At 40.1% G+C, this 21383-nt stretch overlaps 2 protein-coding genes across 2 annotated transcripts; both read right to left on the bottom strand.

The window, feature by feature from the left end:
* Positions 1–5321: 5321 nt before the first annotated feature.
* Positions 5322–7938, bottom strand: tmem141 (transmembrane protein 141). Its single transcript, XM_084382397.1, has 5 exons — positions 7791–7938; positions 7563–7629; positions 6047–6130; positions 5804–5914; positions 5322–5560 (listed from the first exon to the last, which is right to left on the bottom strand). Exons 1-5 carry the CDS (start codon positions 7842–7844, stop codon positions 5499–5501), a joined length of 378 nt encoding a protein of 125 aa, XP_084238523.1. The 5' UTR covers positions 7845–7938; the 3' UTR covers positions 5322–5498.
* Positions 7939–12086: 4148 nt separating this feature from the next.
* zmynd19 (zinc finger, MYND-type containing 19) lies at positions 12087–17879 on the bottom strand. The gene is made up of 6 exons (XM_084382496.1): positions 17594–17879; positions 15695–15754; positions 15486–15592; positions 14073–14213; positions 13671–13851; positions 12087–13529 (listed from the first exon to the last, which is right to left on the bottom strand). The coding sequence occupies exons 1-6, from the start codon at positions 17642–17644 to the stop codon at positions 13386–13388; spliced, it is 684 nt and encodes a 227-aa protein (XP_084238622.1). The 5' UTR covers positions 17645–17879; the 3' UTR covers positions 12087–13385.
* Between the last annotated feature and the right edge of the window lie 3504 nt (positions 17880–21383).

The raw sequence follows: 21383 nt of genomic DNA, 5'->3' as shown, positions 1-21383 counted from the left end.
GAGCTGCGTCCACTATCACTTTACAGCCCCACACACACACAGTCAGAGCAGGGAACACAACCCCTTTGTTTCACATCTTCATATACACTTTCTACTCTATAATTAAGTTGCAATGTGACTGGAGTGAATTCAAGAAGTAAACATTCACTCATTTACGTTGTTTATGTATAATAAATGTCTTTTACAATGTAATACAGAGTCATGACCCTTCCTGTGGACCCCATGGTACCTCATTTTGAAAAACTTTGTATGGCAGCGAATGGAGAAAGACAAATCATTTTTGGATCCAGCCTTAATTGTGCCATGAATAATGCATATGCTGTTTGTCAATTTAAGAGATAATTTTCCAAGTAAATAAAGTCCCATTATGTCATAATTAACATAAAATGTCATCTAGTTCTGTGTTAAACTGCTCAGTGAACATCATCTCGTTCAATACACAACACCAACACCAACATGGCCGCCAACTCGGCACAGAAAAGGTACCAGAAAAGATGACAATCACAATAAACCTGGTCTTATTGACAACTGCAGTTATGTGAAAGGGGAGTTCTTCAGTTTTGGGAGCTGCTAATATACAGGACCAGCTCTACAATATTTAAGTTACGGGTTTCGGTGAGCATTCAACGAGCCAATGTCACTAACGCAACTTTTGGCTGTGTAGTCTTTAAAATGACGTACTGTATCTTCAGTCTCACATTTCATTAGTTTTATGAGAAACTGCGACTTTCTTAAGTTGAAAAATGATCTTTTGAATTGACAAATATCATATGTTTTCAACTGAAGCGGGATCAAAAAACTGTTTGTCTTTCTGCATTCACTGCCATACAAAGTTTTTCCAAAAATGAGTTCCCATGGGGTTCACCGGCAGGGGTGTGACTTGTCTAGCAAAAGATGGAAAATTGTCGGGGACATTAAAGGTCATCATGCCAAACACTGAGACTCATCTACTCACTAGTCCGTCTTTACAGGCCGACTCTAGTTACAAACTATTCTAACTCTAACGTAGTCTGTTAGTCTAACTTTCCATCTGCATCAATGTGAGTAATTTACTCAATTTTTTATTATTGAGTGAACTTATCCTTTAAGCTTTTAACTATTTTTCATAATCCTACACTAGAAATGAAAATAATCTTAGTTACTTGCTTTTATGCCTTTTAGGCAACCACTGATGTGTACCAAATTAAAACTAAAGCCTAAAACTAATCATTTTTGACCTGGTTACTCTCAGCTTCTATAAAGTGACAACAGTGGCAACAATAATCCTTTTTCAAGATTTTTTTTCTTCCTCAAAAGACGCTTTCATTCTGAACCAGCTTTAATATTATGTAATGTGATGTATATTAAGGTCTTCTCTAAGTTGGGCTTGAAAGCTGCATCTCTGCTCACAACTTTCTCAGAGTCAAGCATTTCTGGCACTTCAGGGACATTCTGTTTCTCTGTCTTCAGCGATGAGTCAGAGAAACTCTCAGTCCCTGCTCAGACCCATGTTTATCCCTGACCTGCCCAGACTTGAACTCTTATGTCCTGTCTCATCCCGTCAAAAGCTTAAGCGGCGATTAATGTTGAAGATACTGTCACACTGTCACAAAGGACTCCCTGTAATTTACTGATTGCCTCATGCGTACGGTTATTTTTCCTGTCAGACCAGATATTGACTCACATATTTTCCCCAGTACGTTATTCAAATACACTGTATGTTTTTCTTTATGAAAGGAGAGGCTGAAAGAGAGAACACACAATCAATAAATGCCCTCACAGCAAATGTGACAGTCAATCACACACCAGTTGTTCTTGTTAACACATTAATTTGCTGGAATTGATTATGGCCCTGGGCTAGAGAGACGGGCCAACATGTTCAACTGTCCAACAACAGTGTTTCAGAGTAGAGATCTACATCAACTGTGGCTCGCTTTTGGGATACAAAAACATATGGTGGCCCTGAAGGTCAAAACACAACAACATTACACAAAACACAACATTTTACAAAACACAACATTACACAAAACACAACAGCATTTCACAAAACACAACACTACACAAAATGCGACATATAACAAAACACAACAACATTTCAGGCAACACAACACTACGGAAAACATAAAATTTCACAAAACACAACATTTCAGGGAACATAACAACACAACATTACAGAAAACACGACATTTTAAAATACACAACAACATCACAGAAAACACAATGACCTTTCACAAAACACAACAACATACAGTGTGTTTTCTACTGTGTTTTGTGAAATTGTGTTGTGTTTCCTGAAATGTTGTGTTTTGACCTTAACGGCCACCATAAAAATGCCCTAAATTGCATTTCTTTTAGGGCTTTTGTAGACGTCATTTCAGGCTTGATTGTTATATAACCAAAGAAAGACAAAGTGAAGGAAAGAGGAGAAAGAGACACACACACTGTCCAGTCGCAGCTCGGCTCAGTGTCATCACTTGACTCACAGGGTCAGACAAATGAGCATTCGCTCCTGCTCTCCTCATCGCTCTTTCCTCATGTTGTCACGCACATGCACTGCTGCCGCTGCTGCACGAACTGGCTGCACACTCGGACACTAACACACACACACTCTTTAGGCTTTATAAACCCTGCCAGTGGTTGCCAAGCGTGCCAAAAGCCCAGTCCATACCGCTGTTTGTTTTAGTTATTGGACATGTACTGATCCTGCAGCTCAACTTGCCGGTCAGTCCTCTCATGTATAAAACACTGTGCACACACGCAGTCTTTTCCCTCATTATGTCCTGTTTGCTCTCTGTTTCTCTAAGTCTTTTCCTTCAGCAGCATCAGTGTGCATGTGACAAAGGATTTGAGAGCTTATTCAATTCACAAAGCCCCTTTTTTTTTGGATGGAGAGAGACAGAAAGAGAATTCAAAACCTTCAAATCTTGGAGGTGTTAAATCAGATTTGAATTACAGTGGGAGGACAAGAGCGAGAGAGAAGCACGAGTGGGGGTGGATTCAGATTAAACCAAAGCCAAAATCTTCTCTTGCCTTTACTATGAGGATCACCAATTCAGACGTTCTTCTTTTTCATACATAGAAAAATGTTTCCTGCTACACTGGCGTGAGCTTGTGTTTCCAGCTCTCAGAATTAGAGGACTTTCTTTGGCTCGTTCTCCGTGAATCAAAGGCCCGGACTTTGGTCGCTTCATTCAGCCGAGGTGTTAAAGCGTGCTTGAAAGGCTCTATTGTTTCACCGGCCTGCACTGCGTGGTGCAGAATTTATGTTACTAACACCTTATTGTACAAACTAGCTGAGCTATGCAAATCAACTGGAGTGTTTAAAAAAGCAGTATGTTCTCTTATCTGGACACGTTTACCAATTCAAAAAGATCCTGTGACGACACAGCCCACATTTTATTATAGATTCATCATTCATTCCAAATGTTTAAATGAATAGATTTGAGTCAGAATAAAGAGGATCGTTATCCTCAGGACCTGGACAGAGATTTTAAACGCTCCTCTACACAATATTTGAAATCACATCCAGTTGATAACATCTGTCTCTCAGAAGGGGACATGATATAAGGATGGCCGGAGGGCTGCAACGATTACTTGATTGAAAGAAAATCAATCGCCAGCTGTCAATGGCGATTCTAGAGTCTGTTGTGGCCCAAGGCAAAAATTCCCAGGGGGCCAGTCCAACCAGCATTCATCACCATTATGTTATAAATAATCTGACAGCAACAAAAAAATGTACGAAATACAAACCTTTTAAAATGTGCCGACATGGGTGGCCATTGGGGGCTCTTTTTTTTTTTTTTACAAATTTCTGTGGGAGGCCCCAAACACTTGCCTTGTTTACCTCTCCTGAAGGTGCACTTGTGTCTATTATTATTATTTTGATGATCAAGTAATCACTTAAGTAATTTTAAAAGCAGAAATGTCAAATATTTGCTAGTTCCAGCTTCTTAGATTCAAAGTGGTAGTACCTTTGAATCTGTGTACTTGCCAGGCAAGGATGAGCAATATTCCCCTCTGTGTCACATACGAAGCTGGGTATTATATCTGTCTATGGAGCAGCATGTAGCGCTATGCTCATATTATCACTAACTTATCTCTGGTAAGTGTATATATATACTAGGCTTGTACAGAAAAATACTAGGCTCTATCATTGTACATATATATATAGAGAGAAAAGGTCCCTGTTTCTCAAATTAGCAGTTCAGTTTATCTTTATTTCACTTATCACTCATTACTTTTCTCATTACATGAACATGTGGGCGTCTTTGTGACTGCGGATGAGGGGAGGACGGATCAGTGCTCTGCTTTTTACTCTTTATATCAGCATAATTGACAAAATACATTACACAACATCCAGTCAACAGACACTTCTGTCCAAAGAAACTTAAAATGAGGGCATTCAAACTTGAAAGAACAAGATCTTAATGTCTAAATCAACAGAATATACATACGACAATTTTTCCCCACATTTTTTATTGTATTTTACACTTTTTATAACTATTTATGTTTGAATAATAAAACAGAGTGGATTTGTGAATGTGTTTATACCTTAATTAAACAAACTTTTCAGTAAAATCATTAGAAGTCAGCTTTTAACACGATTGAGGTAGACCTAAAATTTAAAAGATAGAAACATGTCCCTTTTACTTTTTACTTCTCACCAGTTCTCATCCAGTGGCAATTTCTTTATTTAAAAAAAACTGACTTCTACATTTCCCTCCCTCACGTCTTTTCATCTTCCTAACAAACTGCTCATGCTGTCATTATAAATTAGCACCTAACCTCATGGAATTTATGTTTTTGGCGCGGACGACAAATTGATATAAATCCAAAGCGGATTAATTTTTAGTCATTTTGAGATATGGCAGGGTTCATTACAGCATCGCTGAACTGAGGACGGATGAATGAACATGCAGTGGCTTAAAGCAGCAGCTGTAAATGATTTCACGTGGATTACACTGCTGCCTGGAGCATTTTATTAAATAGCCAAGAATGTTTATTTATTTAAAAGGATGAGTCATGATTTGCTCTCTTCAGCCCAAGGCATACGTGATTAAAATGATCAATGTGTCATTTAGATCATACACTTGAAAACCGGTTTGTTCAAGCCACCGGTGAATACAATACACAGCTGAAAATCCCAAGAGGTCTACAGTGACAACTAGTGGCTGGCTTTGCTAAATCTGTCGCATGTCAAACTAACACATCCAAATACTGGATCACAAGCTTAACATGGAATTCCTCCAAAAAGCCTGAACTAATTCCTGACCTCTAATTCAGGAAAGTCTTCTGTTTATCCTCACAGTAATGCTGTTATGAAATTAAATAACACCACAAACTCAAAGTGAAAAAATGACGCTTCATTCATGTTCAAAACGAAAAGAAAAACCTGGGGTTAAATACAGCATAAACCGTCTCACACCCAGCATTTAGCTTATCTGAATGTCTCCACCATTGTAGAATTTCTGAAAACGTGTAGCTATATACAGAAGATACACAAGTTTAAAACTATATGTTTAATCCATAACGTCGCCATATTTTGTCTTTCCATTTCCTTTTGGTTCCTCTGGTTGAGACACTGAAAGACAAACACAAACACAGATAAACATAAAGCACCGAACTGTCTGTATTTGGTTCAACATGACTCAAGAACAGAGCTGGCACAGATACATCTGTTGGGCCCAGGACAGAAACGTATATACGGAGCAGGGTGTCTTCTCCTATTTAATGGTGATCTAACAAAACAGTAACTCCCACATACATCCATATTTCAATATTTTCCAGAATGGTGAGCAGATCTGCAGACACACTCTGTACTCACCCTGCGGTGGCGATCTGTCCGGGACTTTTCCTGTTTCTAACAACATCCAAAGGTCTGAGCATTTCTGCGTTTCCCAGCGAGTCACTGCATAACTTCCTACTGATGACCCCACTGAGAGAGAAGACAGAGGCACGGTTATAAAAACACTAGTAAGCTGAGAGGAGGTACGGATGCCTAGAGAGTAAACAACTGTTGATGGCTTGTGTGTTTAAACCCATTTAAAGTAAACATTTAATTTCTCACCCGTTGCAATGAGGAGGTTCCACTGGAGAGGATAAGGGAGCTTCCGCTGGAGAGCCTTCTGAATGACAAATAAAGCACTAGCACCTGCAAAAGCAACACAGCGCACACCTCAGTGACACATCTACAAGCAATCATACAATATTCAAATGTTCAAATATCCATTTCCACTTCTTTGCTTTGATTGAGAGGGAAGCTTGCTCAGGGAGGAGGAAATCTATTTACAAGGATAACTTTTAAATCCGAACCTCTCTTTATCTGGGTTTTCTTTTGTTGCTGCAGGCATTACCCCTTTCACCTATGCTGATTTTCTACGACCTTACACCTGCATGTGATGTGTGTACACACTGCTTCTCAGGTAGAAACTACAGATGAGAAAGCATATTTGGAGGTTTTCCGGGGAGAAACGGCTGTATATTTCTTCATATGTTGTGAAAGTACCGTACTTAAATACACTTTGGAGGTACTTGTACTTTACTTGAGTATTTCCATTTAATGCTACTTCGTACCTATACTCACCTACGAGTAAAGGGCATTTTGTACTTTTTACTCCTCCATATTAATATGATAACTTTACTAGCTACTTTGTAGACTCACTCAGATAATAATACTATATAATCATCAACAAATAAATTATGGTGTATTATTATTGATAAAGATAAGGCTTGATTGCTCCAAAAGCTTCCTATTATATAAAGTAATGAAAACTAGCTCCAACTTTACCTGCTGCAACATTAAAGTGATGTACACATTAATGCATCCATAATTATAATTCAATAATATGATACATTAATCTAAATGTATATTTTGCAAATACTTTTGTACCCAAGTAAGAGATTTAATGCAGGACTTTTTACTTGTAACAGAGTATTTTTACACTGTAATATTGCTACATTTAGTAGTAAAAGATCCGTGTACTTCCTCCCACTGCCAGCAATGATGTGTCCAAGAATAATAACTTTGGGGACGATTAACAGCCACATGGACAAAACCAAATCTATTCTCAGTGTCCTTCCAATGGCAATATGTTTTCTCTACCTGTTTGGGTATGATGTGTGAAATCACAGATGTCTGAAGTTCATCATGTTAGATTTTATTGTAACAGAAGTCAAACCAAACCCCCTTTTTTAAGCTTTTGGCTCTGTGATGAGTTCAGTGCTCACCATGAAAAGTAGAACATCCTGTTCTATTGATGCCAGAAACATTAGCGGAATATAGCTCCCTCCTGTGGTATATACTGGTCCAGATAATGTTTGGTCTGTAGATTTGATGATCTTCTTACTTCTTACTTAATGTTAATGTATTGACATGTAAGAATGTAGATCAATTATTTAATCATAGATTGGTTAGTTCAGGGACTGATTTAGAAATACTGAAATAAAGAGTGAAAATACATAAAACAGTCCAATACAATGTTTTTGTTTTTACAATCTGATTATTCAGTTGTGATGATACAATATTAAAATGACACGGTAATTTAAAGTGTTTCTAACAATATGTTAAATTACACAACACTCACCAAGAATAAAGGTCCCTGTCCCCTTCATGAAGGCGTGAGACTGACAGGCAGCGTAACTCCCCAACCCCTGAGAGTGAGAAAACACCATTCATCCTCTTGAAACACTTTTATTCAACTTTCTAGTACACAACAACGGTCTCAATATGCAGCAGCTAATTCATTTGACTGTCAGTGTCCAGCAGAGATCAACAGAGATGATTTTAAAAGGTACAGAAAACAAAAACCCACCGGATGTTTTGCTGCCAACGCATCGTCCACTTTGGTGAGGCCGATGTTCACCATTTTATTGGCTGCTGTGAAACTGGAGGTTAAAGAAATAATATCATCGGCTCATGCTGCTGAGTGTACACATAACTAACCCTGCTGATACTGAACTTCCGTGCTGCAAACCGAGAAAGACAGAGGACCAGCTGTTTGTATAAAACACTAGCGCCACCCGATGGACAGGAGGTGGTACTGCAGCTTCGAGCAACTATAAAGTTCAGAGTTCTGGTCATCATACAATATGACAATTAAATAAATATATGAGCATAACATAAACAATAAAATGTAGAAAATGAAAATAATACTGTTAATAACCGTACTTAATGAATAACATTAACATGAGATGCATACATAGCATGTGGATTGCTGCTAACAGGCGGCTATTCAGTCCTTTAAGTACTAATACTGCTTCTTTACTTACTTATTTACTTTGGTTAGTGCACTGTACTTCTAAACACATAGTTACAGCACAATTAAGTCACAGATGAAAGTTGGTGCTTAAATAAAGTCATCATTGTAACCTGTCTCTATATGTCTGCTACATGCCATGTGAGCCTGCCACAACAGCACAGCTTGCTGACCTCCGACCTTTGTGACCCCTCTGTCGAACTTTGTCCTAAGTGACCTCAATGAGGTAAAGGGCTCTGCAGAAAGACTTGAGATGAGCGGGAAGAAGACGAAGAAGAGGAAGAGGCAGATGGACCGAATCCAACTACTGCTGCGAACCAAATAACTACACTGAGGCTTAAGTTACAGCAGAGTAGCTGGACATCTGTTACTTGTTACGCGGGAGAGAGAAAAGAAAGAATAGTTCAGAGACATTAGTGATGAAAGCCACAGAGATGAAGAATATTTTAGTGTGTTCTGAAGTTCAGTCAAATCTACCACCAGGAACCATGAAGGGAGAGGGCTGACTGTCGATACGAACTTTAAGAACAGTGACGCGCCAGTCCACACATCGGATGGTTCAAGTTTTCACTTCAGCGTTCACATCTTTGGGAAAAAACATGCAGCTCACCATCAAATCAGAGGGAGGCAGTGCTGGAGGATGTTATCTGACTGAGCAGCCTGTTGAGGTGGTGTAAGAGGGAAATGTTCTCTATTGATCAAGTAAATGATTTACTAATCAAATCAGGGGCTCGGGGCTATTTTATTCTTTGTTTTTTGTATTTTGAAATAAGTCTTGCTGTGAAGCTCTAGAAAAAACTTGTGGACAACGAAACTTCACCTGATTCTCCATCAGCATGGGGTTGAATAGATAATGACTGAATTTTCATTTTTGGGGGAACTTTTCCTTTAATACCCAAAACATGACAAGAGAATTTGTTGACGTTGTGTAAAAATGGAGACTATACATGTCAGAATTGCATTCACTAAATTATCTACAATAGAAAGACATTTAAGACACTTTGCTGACATTTTGAAAATTTGGGGGTGAAATGTTCCTTTAACGAATAGTTTATAAACCACTATAATATTGCTGTAATCAGATATGTTTGTAAATGTATCTGTTAACAAGTGTAACTCCTCTTGTGTAGAAACAGATAATATATAACATACAGTAAAATGCAGTTAAAATGTCCTTAAAGCTACATTATAGTGTATAAACCATTTGTTCCATGTTTGTACGGTGCTTATAGGGAGGTGACAGCGAAGTGTTAGCAAACTCTGGCTCCATATGTTTTCACATGTTTGTGAATAGTCTACACAACACAAACATGTTACCTAATTAAATAAAACTGCATATGGAGCAGGAGTGTGCAACGCCTTTTTCACTTTGCTGCCATCAGTGATCAGCGCCTCATTAAAGCCCTCGGTGTGTTGCCTCGCTGTGATATAGCGAAGCGTTAGCAAACAAATATGCTAATTCTTCTGCTAATTCTCCGCTCCCACATTTGTCACCATCGTTCACACTTAACCGACTCCACACGCCAACTCCAACAAATGAGGTTCATTTTATTTATTATCATTTTACATTGGAAAAGCAACCGTCAGTTATCCCCAACTGTTCTTCCATTCACATATTGTAGCTCTTTATTTCTAGGTGATTAATGTTTATATTCTTACAAAACAAAAACAAAAAAAAAAAAAGATTTCAGACACAATCTGTACACTCCAAATCCAAATCACACCCCTCCCTTCAACCCGTCTAGGACAAATACGCTAACATGGGAGCCAAATTTTTAGTGCAGTGTTGAAAACCTGTTCACACACACACACGCACGCACACACACATACAAAATAAACAATCAACGAGTCGCATGTACGTCTGTGAATTACATGCTTACTAAGTGTCTGGACTCCTCATCTAAGACACAAGAGGACACAATAAGCAGGTGTGTGCATTGTAGGTAATACAAGGAAGGCAGGCGATTGAGGAGAAGTCGACACAGAATAATTTCACTCGGACCGTCTTGTCTTAGAAAACAAAAAGCAGGAAATGGTTCAGTTCATAAAACCACTATCCAGAATAAAATTTTACCAAAGGTGTGTAAAGGGGAGGGGGATTCAAGTTTTACACTCCCAGACGTCTCTCACATGGAAGATTTTAGTGACAATGATGGTGTGCAGTGTTTTCATGGAAAATCTGGGAAGGGCAACACCGAGGAGGACTCACACACTCACTCATTCGTTCATTCGGGATCGAGAAAGAAATCAAAAGTAGCAGGGTTGAAGTGTTCAGTCCCCCTCCCTGCCCATAAAAGATGTGACATAAAAAGGTCCCACATTGTCCACTTTTGTTTTTATAACCTTCAAATATCACCAGGACAAAAAACATGTTTCACAATCAAATGTTTTAAATAAATATAGCTCCATTGATAGAATTTCTTCAAAAAAATAACCCTTAGAGCAAACTCTCACACAAGAAACTGAGCAGGACCCCAATCATCCCCCCCTCCCCTCCCCTCCCCCGGCCCCAACACACACACATACCGTAACCCTGCAGATGCAAAAATACAGTTGGAAAGACAGGTGTCTGTTAAAAACCAGCGAACTACGACTGACTGGAGGGATTTAAACCAGCTGATACAGGAGCGCCAAACAACAGGTCAGAGCAGACTTTGGCAGAGACCATTTCTCACGTGTTGCTTACTTTTGATCATCGGAAAACGTTTGACAGATACTTTGTGTCTTGAGAGAATTAAATAATTATTGTGTGATAACAAGGAAAGCAGTTTCTTTACTCTGAAAATGCTTTTCAAAGTACCAATAACACCAGAAGCGGCTTTTTAAAACAGGAACTTGAGAACTTTGAAAAGGCTGTTATAAATCCAGTTACTTCAGGTGATTAAAACATTGTACCTTGTCTTAAACAACAAAAGTCTGTTCAAATTAAAGGAAAATAAAACAGAGATGCACCGACATCGGCTGAACAATTCATTTGTAATTGCAATTGTGCTTTGGTGAAATGTCATGCCAATAACGCCTATTGAACTGAATTTTGCCGATATTTGCCTTATTGGCAAATAAGATGACATTAAAAGGTGCAATATGTAAAAATTTTCGTTGGAAAAATTCTAAAATGTATCAACAGAGTAAAGAAATAACAGCATCAATATTATGTTAGAGGGGTTTTTGTATTGTGTTGCACAGATGCCTACTGAAGTTAGTATGCTAACAAGCTAGGTCTGGCCTGTCCCGCTCCAAAGCTCCTGTGCCAACAGTGTAAACACCAACACTCCACTGGTGCTCTGAGCTCCCAGTCCGGACCGCTAGATGCACGGCTTACCAAGTCTACCTAGCTCACGACAGATCGAGTTAGCGGTTACTACGGTGATGAGCTGCCCTGTTTGTTTTGAGTATGAATTCGACATGGGGTCAATTGTTATTTACTGCACATTTAACTGGAGGCAGTGGCCGATGTTCATTTGTTGTCTTATCAATTATATTGGGCTATTATTTTTTAATAGTTATCATTTCTTATTAATAATTCAATCTTAAGTAGGCAGTTGTATTGTGGGCAACTACTTCATACTATGTATGAATTGGCCACCTGTCAAACTCCAAACACAACGAGGGCAGCATATCACCAGAGTAGCCGCTAACTCTGCTGCTAGCTGTAGCTGTCACTAGCTAGTTAGCCCTGCAGATAGTGGTCCTCAGAGCACTGGGGGATAGTGTTGGTGTTAACACCACTAGCACAGGAGCTTTGGACTGCTGGGAGGACAGGACAAGCTGGGCTAGCGAGTCATCATGCTAGCTTCAGTAGATATCTCCACAACAAAATATACAGACGTCTTGGACATGTTGTCAAAACTGTTGTTTTTCACATTCTGTTGATAATTTTAATACATTTTGAGTTAAATAAAATTCTTACATACTGAACCTTTAAAAGGTTGTTTAATACATTTGTACTCAAAGAGGGTAACGATGGGTTAAATAACTTTAAAGCAGTTGAGTATTTTTTATAATGAAGATCTATTTGTTTCCCTGGCTCAAAAAAGAAGGGAATAAATAACAAAAATGAAAACAAACAAATCACTATCAGCAGCTGCCATCAGCCAAATTGTTATTTTAAACATCGTGTCAGCCCAGAATTTTACAATCGATGCATCCCAATAATAAAATAATAATAATAATAATAATAATAATAATAATAATAATAATAATAGGGTCAAGAAAACGCCTAGAAAAAGGAAATTTAAGCCTTTATTTGGCAGCTACTTTATTATAGAACAGTGAAAATATTTTTATTTATTTTTATCAATTTATGCTTTAAAACGGTGTAATATGGCCCCTTTAAGAAGAGAAAAGACATACATTAACCATGCCTGTTACCCATATTGACCATGTCAATGTCCTTCAGTACATATTGGCAGCACATACACATACATACACAAGCATACACACACTCCCACACTCAATACTGGTAGTGTGATTCAATCAGTGAAATCTATCTGATGTGTGTCGTGGTCGGCTGCGTGGGGGGAGAACGACAGACAGGGAGGCGGCTAAGGTGTCGATGACCATGAAGACAGCAGCCATGTGCACCAGAGAGGTCAGAGAGGGGAGCGATACAGTGAAAAGGTCCATGTCCCATTGTACCAGCTGAACGATGGGTACTGCAGCCCCTGGGTCCCCCCGTTTGCACAGACGTCACCGCACCCAGCGGCTAGGTGGAGGAACAAAAAGTGGATGACGACAACTGTCCGTATTGTGGTCCAAAGAAGCTTGTCCAGTTCGTCAACAAGACAACTTTTTTCCCCCTCACATACAAAACCATAGCAGCAGGTAGAGCTCGAGGGTCTCCCTCCTCGAGAAAAAAATAAAGAAAAACAAAAACAAACTTTCCCCGTCATCCACATGAAAAGCAAGCTATGGAGAATTACCAGTTCTGGGAAGTGGCAGATGTCTTTTGCTTTACTCCTTCCCCTCCTCCATCTTCTTACCCCCTGAATCCGTCAAACAATCAAGCAACCAACATTGTCCTCTGTCGTTAGTCTCTTGTAAGCAATTTCCCCCAGTTTGCACTTCATCCCCGCTCCCTTCCCACAAGTCTAACCCTGTCTCCCCACCCCCGGTCTCCCTCCTCCTCTCCCAGGCGAGGATGAAGGCAGATCATCGTTCGGGCTCCGACTCGAGGGCCAGCACCCGCTTGCGCTCGCGACACTGCTTCTTGTGGGCGGGCCAGTCCCTCTGCTGGCACTGGGAGCCACAGTAGCGCGCCACCTGGCAGCGACCGCAGATGTTGAACTCCCGGAGCTGTGGGAAGACAAGGAAGGAAGGGCTTATGATTTGGTACGGTCAACATGTGGATGGCTTCATGAGGGAGAAAAAAAAAAAAGGAATGAAAGGACTTTGATTTCATTACACATTGAATTGATTAAAATTTACAGTACATACCCTCCTCTCAATGAGTGAACAAGGAGGATAATGACACTCGTAGTAAGTGCAGGAGCACTCCTCTTCCTCCACCAGCTCCCCGTTAGCGTTGTAGTAGCGTGTGCGGCTCAGCTCCAGATACTGCTCCTCTACAGGGTCGGCTGGTACCTGCTGGATGGCCAGCCAGTACAGAGACTGCTCTCTGGATGAGTAGAAGAACATGGGAAGAAATGTCAGGCATGCGTTTTAAATATTTACCATCAAAAAAACCATCATACTTCTTTTTCTGAGCAAATGGCCATCGTCTTTAATTGTTTTCCTTGGGCCTTAGTAAATCGGAGTGCTTTGCCGATACAAAAAATGTTCTTTCAGAGATACAGAATCACAATTCAGCATTTAGCTACCACACAGCTGTAGTTGTACCTCTGTTTGCTGGAAATCTCCTCTGGTTTGGGGCTCCATCCCACTGGCACCAGTCGCAGGTTGTCTAGCCGGTTGTCCACCGTCACAGAGTTGATGTGGATGACTTGAAAACTGGGGGCGATGCCTCCTCTGTGCTTCTCCCTGGGTCAGGACGTGTATCAGAACATAAGTCAGTAACGAAACAATCACAGCTCATTAAAGCTGAAGTAGACAAATAAGAGAAAGATAGTTGATTATTGCTGGTCATCAAATACTGATGCTTTGGCCTGGCCAGCGTCCTGGTGGCATTTGACAACCTGGGAGATGAGACTCAATCATCAACTATCTTTCTCTAGAATTGTCTAATTCAGCTTTAAAATGAGGATATTATTCACAAAGTATAGTCCATTGTAAAGTCCAGAAGTCAATGTGTATTGGAAATAACGATGGATGATCATTTCCAAAATTCACATTGTCTTTTCATCTAAAAGAAATATTCTGTTCTATCTGTTGGTGTTCAGCATCTAAAAAATATTTTACTAGGGTCAAGAAACCGTTTTCTCTCCTGCTTGGGCACACACCTGCAGTCTGGCAGCTATCTAACGGCACCAGAAATTACATTCATATACTGTAAATAAAGATTCTACAGTATTTCAGCTGTAATTTACTCGACTTGTTACAAAAAATATCACATTATGTGTCTGCATTTGCTCGGCACTCAGCGCTCCATCAAGTTGATTTAATAAAAAAAGGCTAACTCATTTAATCCGATGAATCACTACTCCAATCGAGGATTTTTAGGGCGATGACATCATAAAATATGACAGACATTTAAAGCTTCGTTTGACAAAACATTCGGTACAGCCATAATGGCCACTCCTTTGTGTATTTCAGTCTCGTCCTACAAGAGCATTAATTCTCAAGGCCACAAGCAGGTCTTTGAGACCTTCTGTTGTTCAAAACTAATACTGACAATAGAGTTAAAAGGCTTAACTAAAATGCAGAGAAACACGGGATACTATGATATCATGGGAAAGATCAACAACAAGCAACTGTCGACTAGAAATGAGTTAGATATACTGCACCAGAACGGTATACTAAACTGATGTGAAGCTTTACTGAAGCTACTTGGGAGAGTAGGGTCAGCTACAGAGCACCAGTCTGCACTGGTAATAGTACAAAATCTTGTTTCTTAAGATACAGAAGTACAGTGAGATACGTGCTGTGCATCCCGAAGTTAAATGCAGTTTTATTGACTGCTGCAAAATGGCCCCTCCAGAAAACTTTCAGCAATTTATCTATTCAGAACTTTCAGGTTGACTACGATCAGGAAAACCCCATCAAGGACACTTTCACAATTTGAATGCTCACTAACACAGACTTGACCCCAAAACCCCCAAAAGAAATGAAACGTTCATTCCACGAATTACTTACCAGAGCAGCTCATGTAATGGCCGTCCTGCCCAGCGGCCTTTGCCGATGTCGAAAGCGTAGGCAAAGATCTTCGCTCCATTGCCATCTGCATCTACCTCCATGCGCGCCTGGAGGCAGATGAAATAACAGTTGAACACTGGCACAATCAGGAAAGTGTACAAGCAACACATGCCATGAACATAATTTGCAGTCGTGTCCTTGTAGTTTACCTCAAACGCATAGTTCTCCACAAGCGGTATGTCCTGCTCGTCGATCAGCGTGTATTTTGTCTGGAACGATAGAGAATGTTTTCATGTTAACACCTAAAACTGCAACAACCACAACAACTCGTACAGCTATGATGGAGTCCAACTCGTTAAGACAAACATTTTAGGAGCGTTTTACGAGGAATCCAAAGGGGATAAAAAGCCAGTGTGAGAGCAGGACCCATTACATTTCTTCTTCAAGCAATCACAACAAGTTACACAAGTGACATAAATAGATACAACACATGTTCAGAGTTCAGTTAGTGATTAGCCATAAAATAATTTGGCACGCACAGTAGCCTAGATAGCAAATATTAATTTCCCTGCAAATACTGCATATCTCCTGCAGAACTACCTCATGTTATCCAAAACATGAGCTATGTCGAGTTTAGTCACCGGGGCAATTAAATAACCACATCCCCCCTGACAAATTAATCAGATCCACATGTGGCTTTGGTGTAATCTGCACAATTTAACTGGTTTGACAAACACCACTACTTAAATCAAAGCAATTTAATATGTACGGCCCAAAATCACAAGCACATTGCCTCTGTGGGCTTTACAATCTCTGGGAAGAGCCACAGAGGAGGGATCCCCCCTTCTAGGACGGACTGACATGCAATAGATGCCACATGTACAGAATATATTCAAAGTGGCATGTTTGCAGGGGTCACAAGAGAGATACACACTACACATGATAAGCAGCTGGAGGTATGTTTGCCTGCACGTGTGCACGTGAACAGAGGAACTCCTGGTTTCATCTCACAAGTATTCTGACATTATTTTGGCTGTAGATGCAACATGTTTATTTGGGGGGGAAAGGGAGCAACAGAGACTCTGTCAACCAGTCAGGAGATACCTGGGGTCCATGTCAGTAAATGGGACTTACAAATGCACGTGACAAGACACCAGCACGGGAGCCCCACGCTACAACACAGCATGGGTGGCGTTGTACACATACCAAAAGGTCGAAACATGCAATGTGACACTTTACCTCGACTGCCAGACTATTGTGTGGATCTTAACAGAGGTGACATCATGTAATAAATAGTTATCGGTATGCTGACCGGGGCCCAGGGGCACTGTCACTCAGCAGGTGGGCAGCTGACTCGTCACAGCTCAACGGTGTGCAGCGTCTATCCTCCGGAGTGTGAGCAGCAGCAGCCAGGGGCATTTCTTGACCAACATTCAGCCACAGCTTAACGTCACATCTATGTGGAGCGACACTTACATAACTTAAGACAAAAAAAAAAGATGCAAGTTTGTGTCCACAGCTGTTCAGTAAGTGTGCTGTCCTGCTGGTGCTTTGTCACGTTGCACAAAAGAATCAGTTGATGGAGCATGGCAATGGCTTCCTCATTAGCAGACACTTCACCGTGTAATCCAAATAACACAGCTAGCGTGGCACTGCTAACTACACTACCGACCGTTAACAGCAGACACACAGCCGTCCAACAGAAAAACAACCGCCTGCTTTCTTTATACACAACCCGACACCGGCAACAACTAAATGCCGACCACATTGTTTACCTTTAGGGCGCTATTCCTCCGTTTAACGCTAGCAAACAGCTAGCGTAACCCGCTACGTGCTAGTTAGCGTTAGCTTCACAGCGAGACTGTGGTGGCGGCGGAGGAACACACAGAAAACCAGTCTGGCTCGGCGCGGCCGGCTTCTCTAATCCGTTCAAATGCAGCTAAAAATCAGCAAAGCTGAACAACTCCCGCATCGGCGAAGGCTTCATAAGCATTAAAGCGGTTGACTAGTACCAACCCATCACCGTAAAACCTATTTTTCCATCGCCTTTTTGCGGTCCCAGCGGGCCCTTCCCCGGCCGCACATGGCAGCCCTGGGATCCAGCTCACCTTCCCGGCCACACGGCCGAGCCGTACGATCCCGAGCTTGAAATCCGACATCAGGAAGACGGGCGGTGGTGACGGAGAGAGGCGTAGGATCCAACCTAACGGTATTCAGGTTTAATACTCGCAGGGGCAGCCCCTCAGCCCCGCTGCGATGCCAGTTTGGGTTAAGTGGTTTGGTGTTTGCCCTGACTCCGGGTCTCTCCGGCAGCAGCCCAGCCTCGGTGACACACAGCTGCTGGCGCAGGAAAGCCGAGCGAGCTGCTGGGGGGGCGGGGCAGGCCAAGCCACTAAACAGGCCGTCCAATCACACACGACGTTACGTTTTTTAACACGAGGTGTCAGATCAGGCCGTCCAATGGAAAACGGCTATTTTAAAGGGCCGCCTGTTCGAGTTATTACGTCATAGCACTCTCGTGACCACTTCTAGCCATTTTCGCGCGAAATGTTTGATGGCGGGGTAGGATTACACGGAGAGAGAGATGTGACTTTAAATTTTGGGATCTAAGAATTTTCCATTGAAAACAAAACCTGAACTGAAAAAGGAAAACACTGGCGCTGAAATACTTATATAGGAAAAGCTGAGTTGGCACTGCAACGCTGTAATGTAAAGTGTTCATCACCAACATCCCAACACAGCTCCCAGTCATAAAAGACTACTTTCAGTTCACTTAATAAAGTGACTGAGCACCCTCTGGGGATCAGGACCTGTACTACATGAACTGGGAAAAAAGACATGTTTCAGAAGAATTTAAGAATAATAATTTAGAATTGTAAAAAAGCACACTTGAGATATCTTCAATTATAATGTAAAAGTGTATGTTTTTCTAATACAGCAACAGAATTCAGAGTCTGATTCATTGGTAAAGATGATAGCCAGTGTTTCCCAACAAATCCTAGTCCGACTGTATACAGTAAAGAATGAAAAACATCTCCTCTGATGCTTTCTCACCATTTTCTTTAGTTAATGAATTGAAGTGCATTGAAACATTAAAGCGGAAATTAAGTGTCAGTGAAGTACAGTTAAATAAATTGCCTTATAATTTGAAAGTAAGTCCATACTTTCATTTTATGGCAACGGTAGACAGACAAGTGCAAAAATAGTATTTTTTAAAATTATTTTGTTAAGCTCATCATCTACACACCCTCATGCCGATAGAAAGTCAGATGAACTTTTATATATATATAGATATATAGATATATAGATAGATATATAGATAGATAGATAGATAGATAAAAAATATTTATATATATATATGTATATATATTGTTCTTGGTGTGACTTTATTATTATTGACTTTATATATTATTATTGTTGTTTCCCACTCTTTTCAGTGTGTATTCAAGGATTGAGCTGTTTCTTTGACATCACCCTGAAAGCACAGGGAATCCTTGTTTGTTCCATGCTGTGAACACCTGTTTGTCTTATGTTTACTAGTTTTACCCATTACAAAACATCCTCTTATGTTGGAAACAATGGCAGCCCTGTGCCTCTGCTGTTCTCATTTCAAAAAGAAATGTGCAGAGACCCACCTTGTCTGAGCCAGAAGGCATGACTCTCTTCTGCCAATCACTCCTATCCAGTTACTCAAAGACATGGAGCTGTGAGGAGTGGGGGTGTGTCGCTCCTCGTGCTGGTTTGAATTTCTTGAGATTTGATCTGTTTCCTCCCAAACGCACCCATAGCTTTAACAAAAAGTCATTCATTTAAGCTCAGTTTGAAAAGGGGTAGGGTAGAAAGTGATGCGAAGAGGAAACAAAGCCTTTTACTTTCCTTTGTTTTAAACCTCTTGTACCAATTTTACTCATCAGGATGCTTTTAATATTGGCATCCTCAGGTAAAAGCTGAGCACATAGGTTAAAAAGTACTTAACAGTAAAAACAATGTCACATGGGCACATTAAATGAATTAAGTTATCTTCCAGTAACATGATTATGTCAAGTCATCAGAAGAACTTAAGATCAACAGCACATTGATTAATTCTTTCCAGTTTCTCAGGTTATGTAAAAGGGTAGACCATCTTTCGTAATGTATATACAGTCTTCCTAGAAGTTATTCGCTCTAAAATCTGGAAGAGCTTTTCCCATCCAGACCGTGGGTGTTTCTCAATTGCTAAACAGAGCTGTGTCTGAGGTGTGGCTGCATCTCTGATCCCTCCTATGATGAAACTATTCATCTATTCCACCCTGGAAAATGTAATTACACTCTTCCAGTTTTGTCACAACGGTAGGAAACATAAATAAAATCCCAAATGAAAATACTTTGAGTATAATAATAAAAAAAAAAAATTAAAGGAGAAAATAAAAGTCTACAGTCATTTATCACCTTTCAGTGCAATGGTACTGTAATCTGAGGTTTTCATTTCAAAGTTCTGTCTCTAAAGCGACCACTTAAATAAAAGTGTAATCATAAACTAACTAAACAAGGAGTTGAAGTTTTAGATTTACATTTGAAGTGTTTTGTCTGATGTGATGTATAACAAAGAAGCACATTTAATCACATCAATTTGATTATTGTGTTGTTTTGCAGGTAGCATATAATGATAAACAGCCTAAATCAGATTCTTATTCTTATTATTGTTTATGAATGAATGAATTTAAACCATATTACCAAGACTTATTTCACAGTAAAAGTTTGTCAGTCTCTTTACATTTGCAGCTGAGGAGTTATAGATGAACATACTTTGTTCTGACATGGTAATAAATCTAATTCATGTTGATTGTATTAATAAAATCCTGCACAAAATTCAGTTGTTGTATGCATTAATATGCTGCGTGTTAATGTTACGTGTGATTGTGAAATTAAAGCCAGACCACCTTGTTTGGAAGTTTAGACTTTAGCAATTCACCAAATTCATGTGCTCATTGAATGTTTTCACAACCTTTACGAGCACATTAGTGCCCGATCGATATATCGATTGGCTGATATCATCACAAATATATCGCACTAGCATATATGCTGTTATGAGCCGGTGTGAAAACTTGAGACTGTCCTTATCAGAAAACCAACCATGCGCTGAAAATGAAAGCAGCAACCTCTAACAGCTGTAGTCATTATTGCAGCTGTAAAGGAGGATGTGAGGAGAAGTAGTTTAAAGAGTTAAAAGATGGACAGTCGGGTTAAACAAGCACAGGACTTTCACTCAGGAGACCGCTGTTCATGTCCAATGTGAAACAAGAAGTCAGCAGTACTTTCTAACATAGTAACGTCACATACATAACATAACGTAAGGTACTTAAAAAACCAAAGTGCATTTGTAATGGAAGTAATGTAGTGATTTTAACCCAAACCGTACTGTTTTCCTAAACCTAACCAACTAGTTTCGTCGCCTGAATAGAACCACACTGCCGTAAGATTAAGATCAGGTCAGCAGCAACGGTATTGTTGTCTGTTGTTTTGGGGAATTGCTGACAAATGACCTATTCAGTTGTTTAGGTATAAGAATGTTTTGCTTGAGGGGCCATTGCAAAAAATGTGTGCCCCCAGACATACATTACAGATGTAAACATACATAATTTACTTTCGATACTTACATTTATTACCAGGAACTTACTTTAAGTACAATTACTATCAGATACTTTACTTTTACTCCAGTATGACATTTGGGTCCTTTTTTTTTTCACAACAATGCTCAAGATCAGAAGCAGTAGAGTGAAAAAAAACTACAGTCTCCCACTTCAATACAGCAGTACAACTTACTTCAAAATACTTGAACTGTATCTGAAGTTACTCTCCAGAGTAAAGGCCCTACCTGCCTGTGATTGGCACACGCTCTAAAACGTAAAAGGCAGTTAA

Source organism: Pagrus pagrus, assembly GCF_965226575.1.
Source record: "Pagrus pagrus genome assembly, chromosome: 19".
Classification (NCBI taxonomy): Eukaryota; Metazoa; Chordata; class Actinopteri; order Spariformes; family Sparidae; genus Pagrus; species Pagrus pagrus.
Note: the sequence above shows the minus strand (reverse complement) of the source record. Positions and strands in the feature narration are given on the sequence as shown.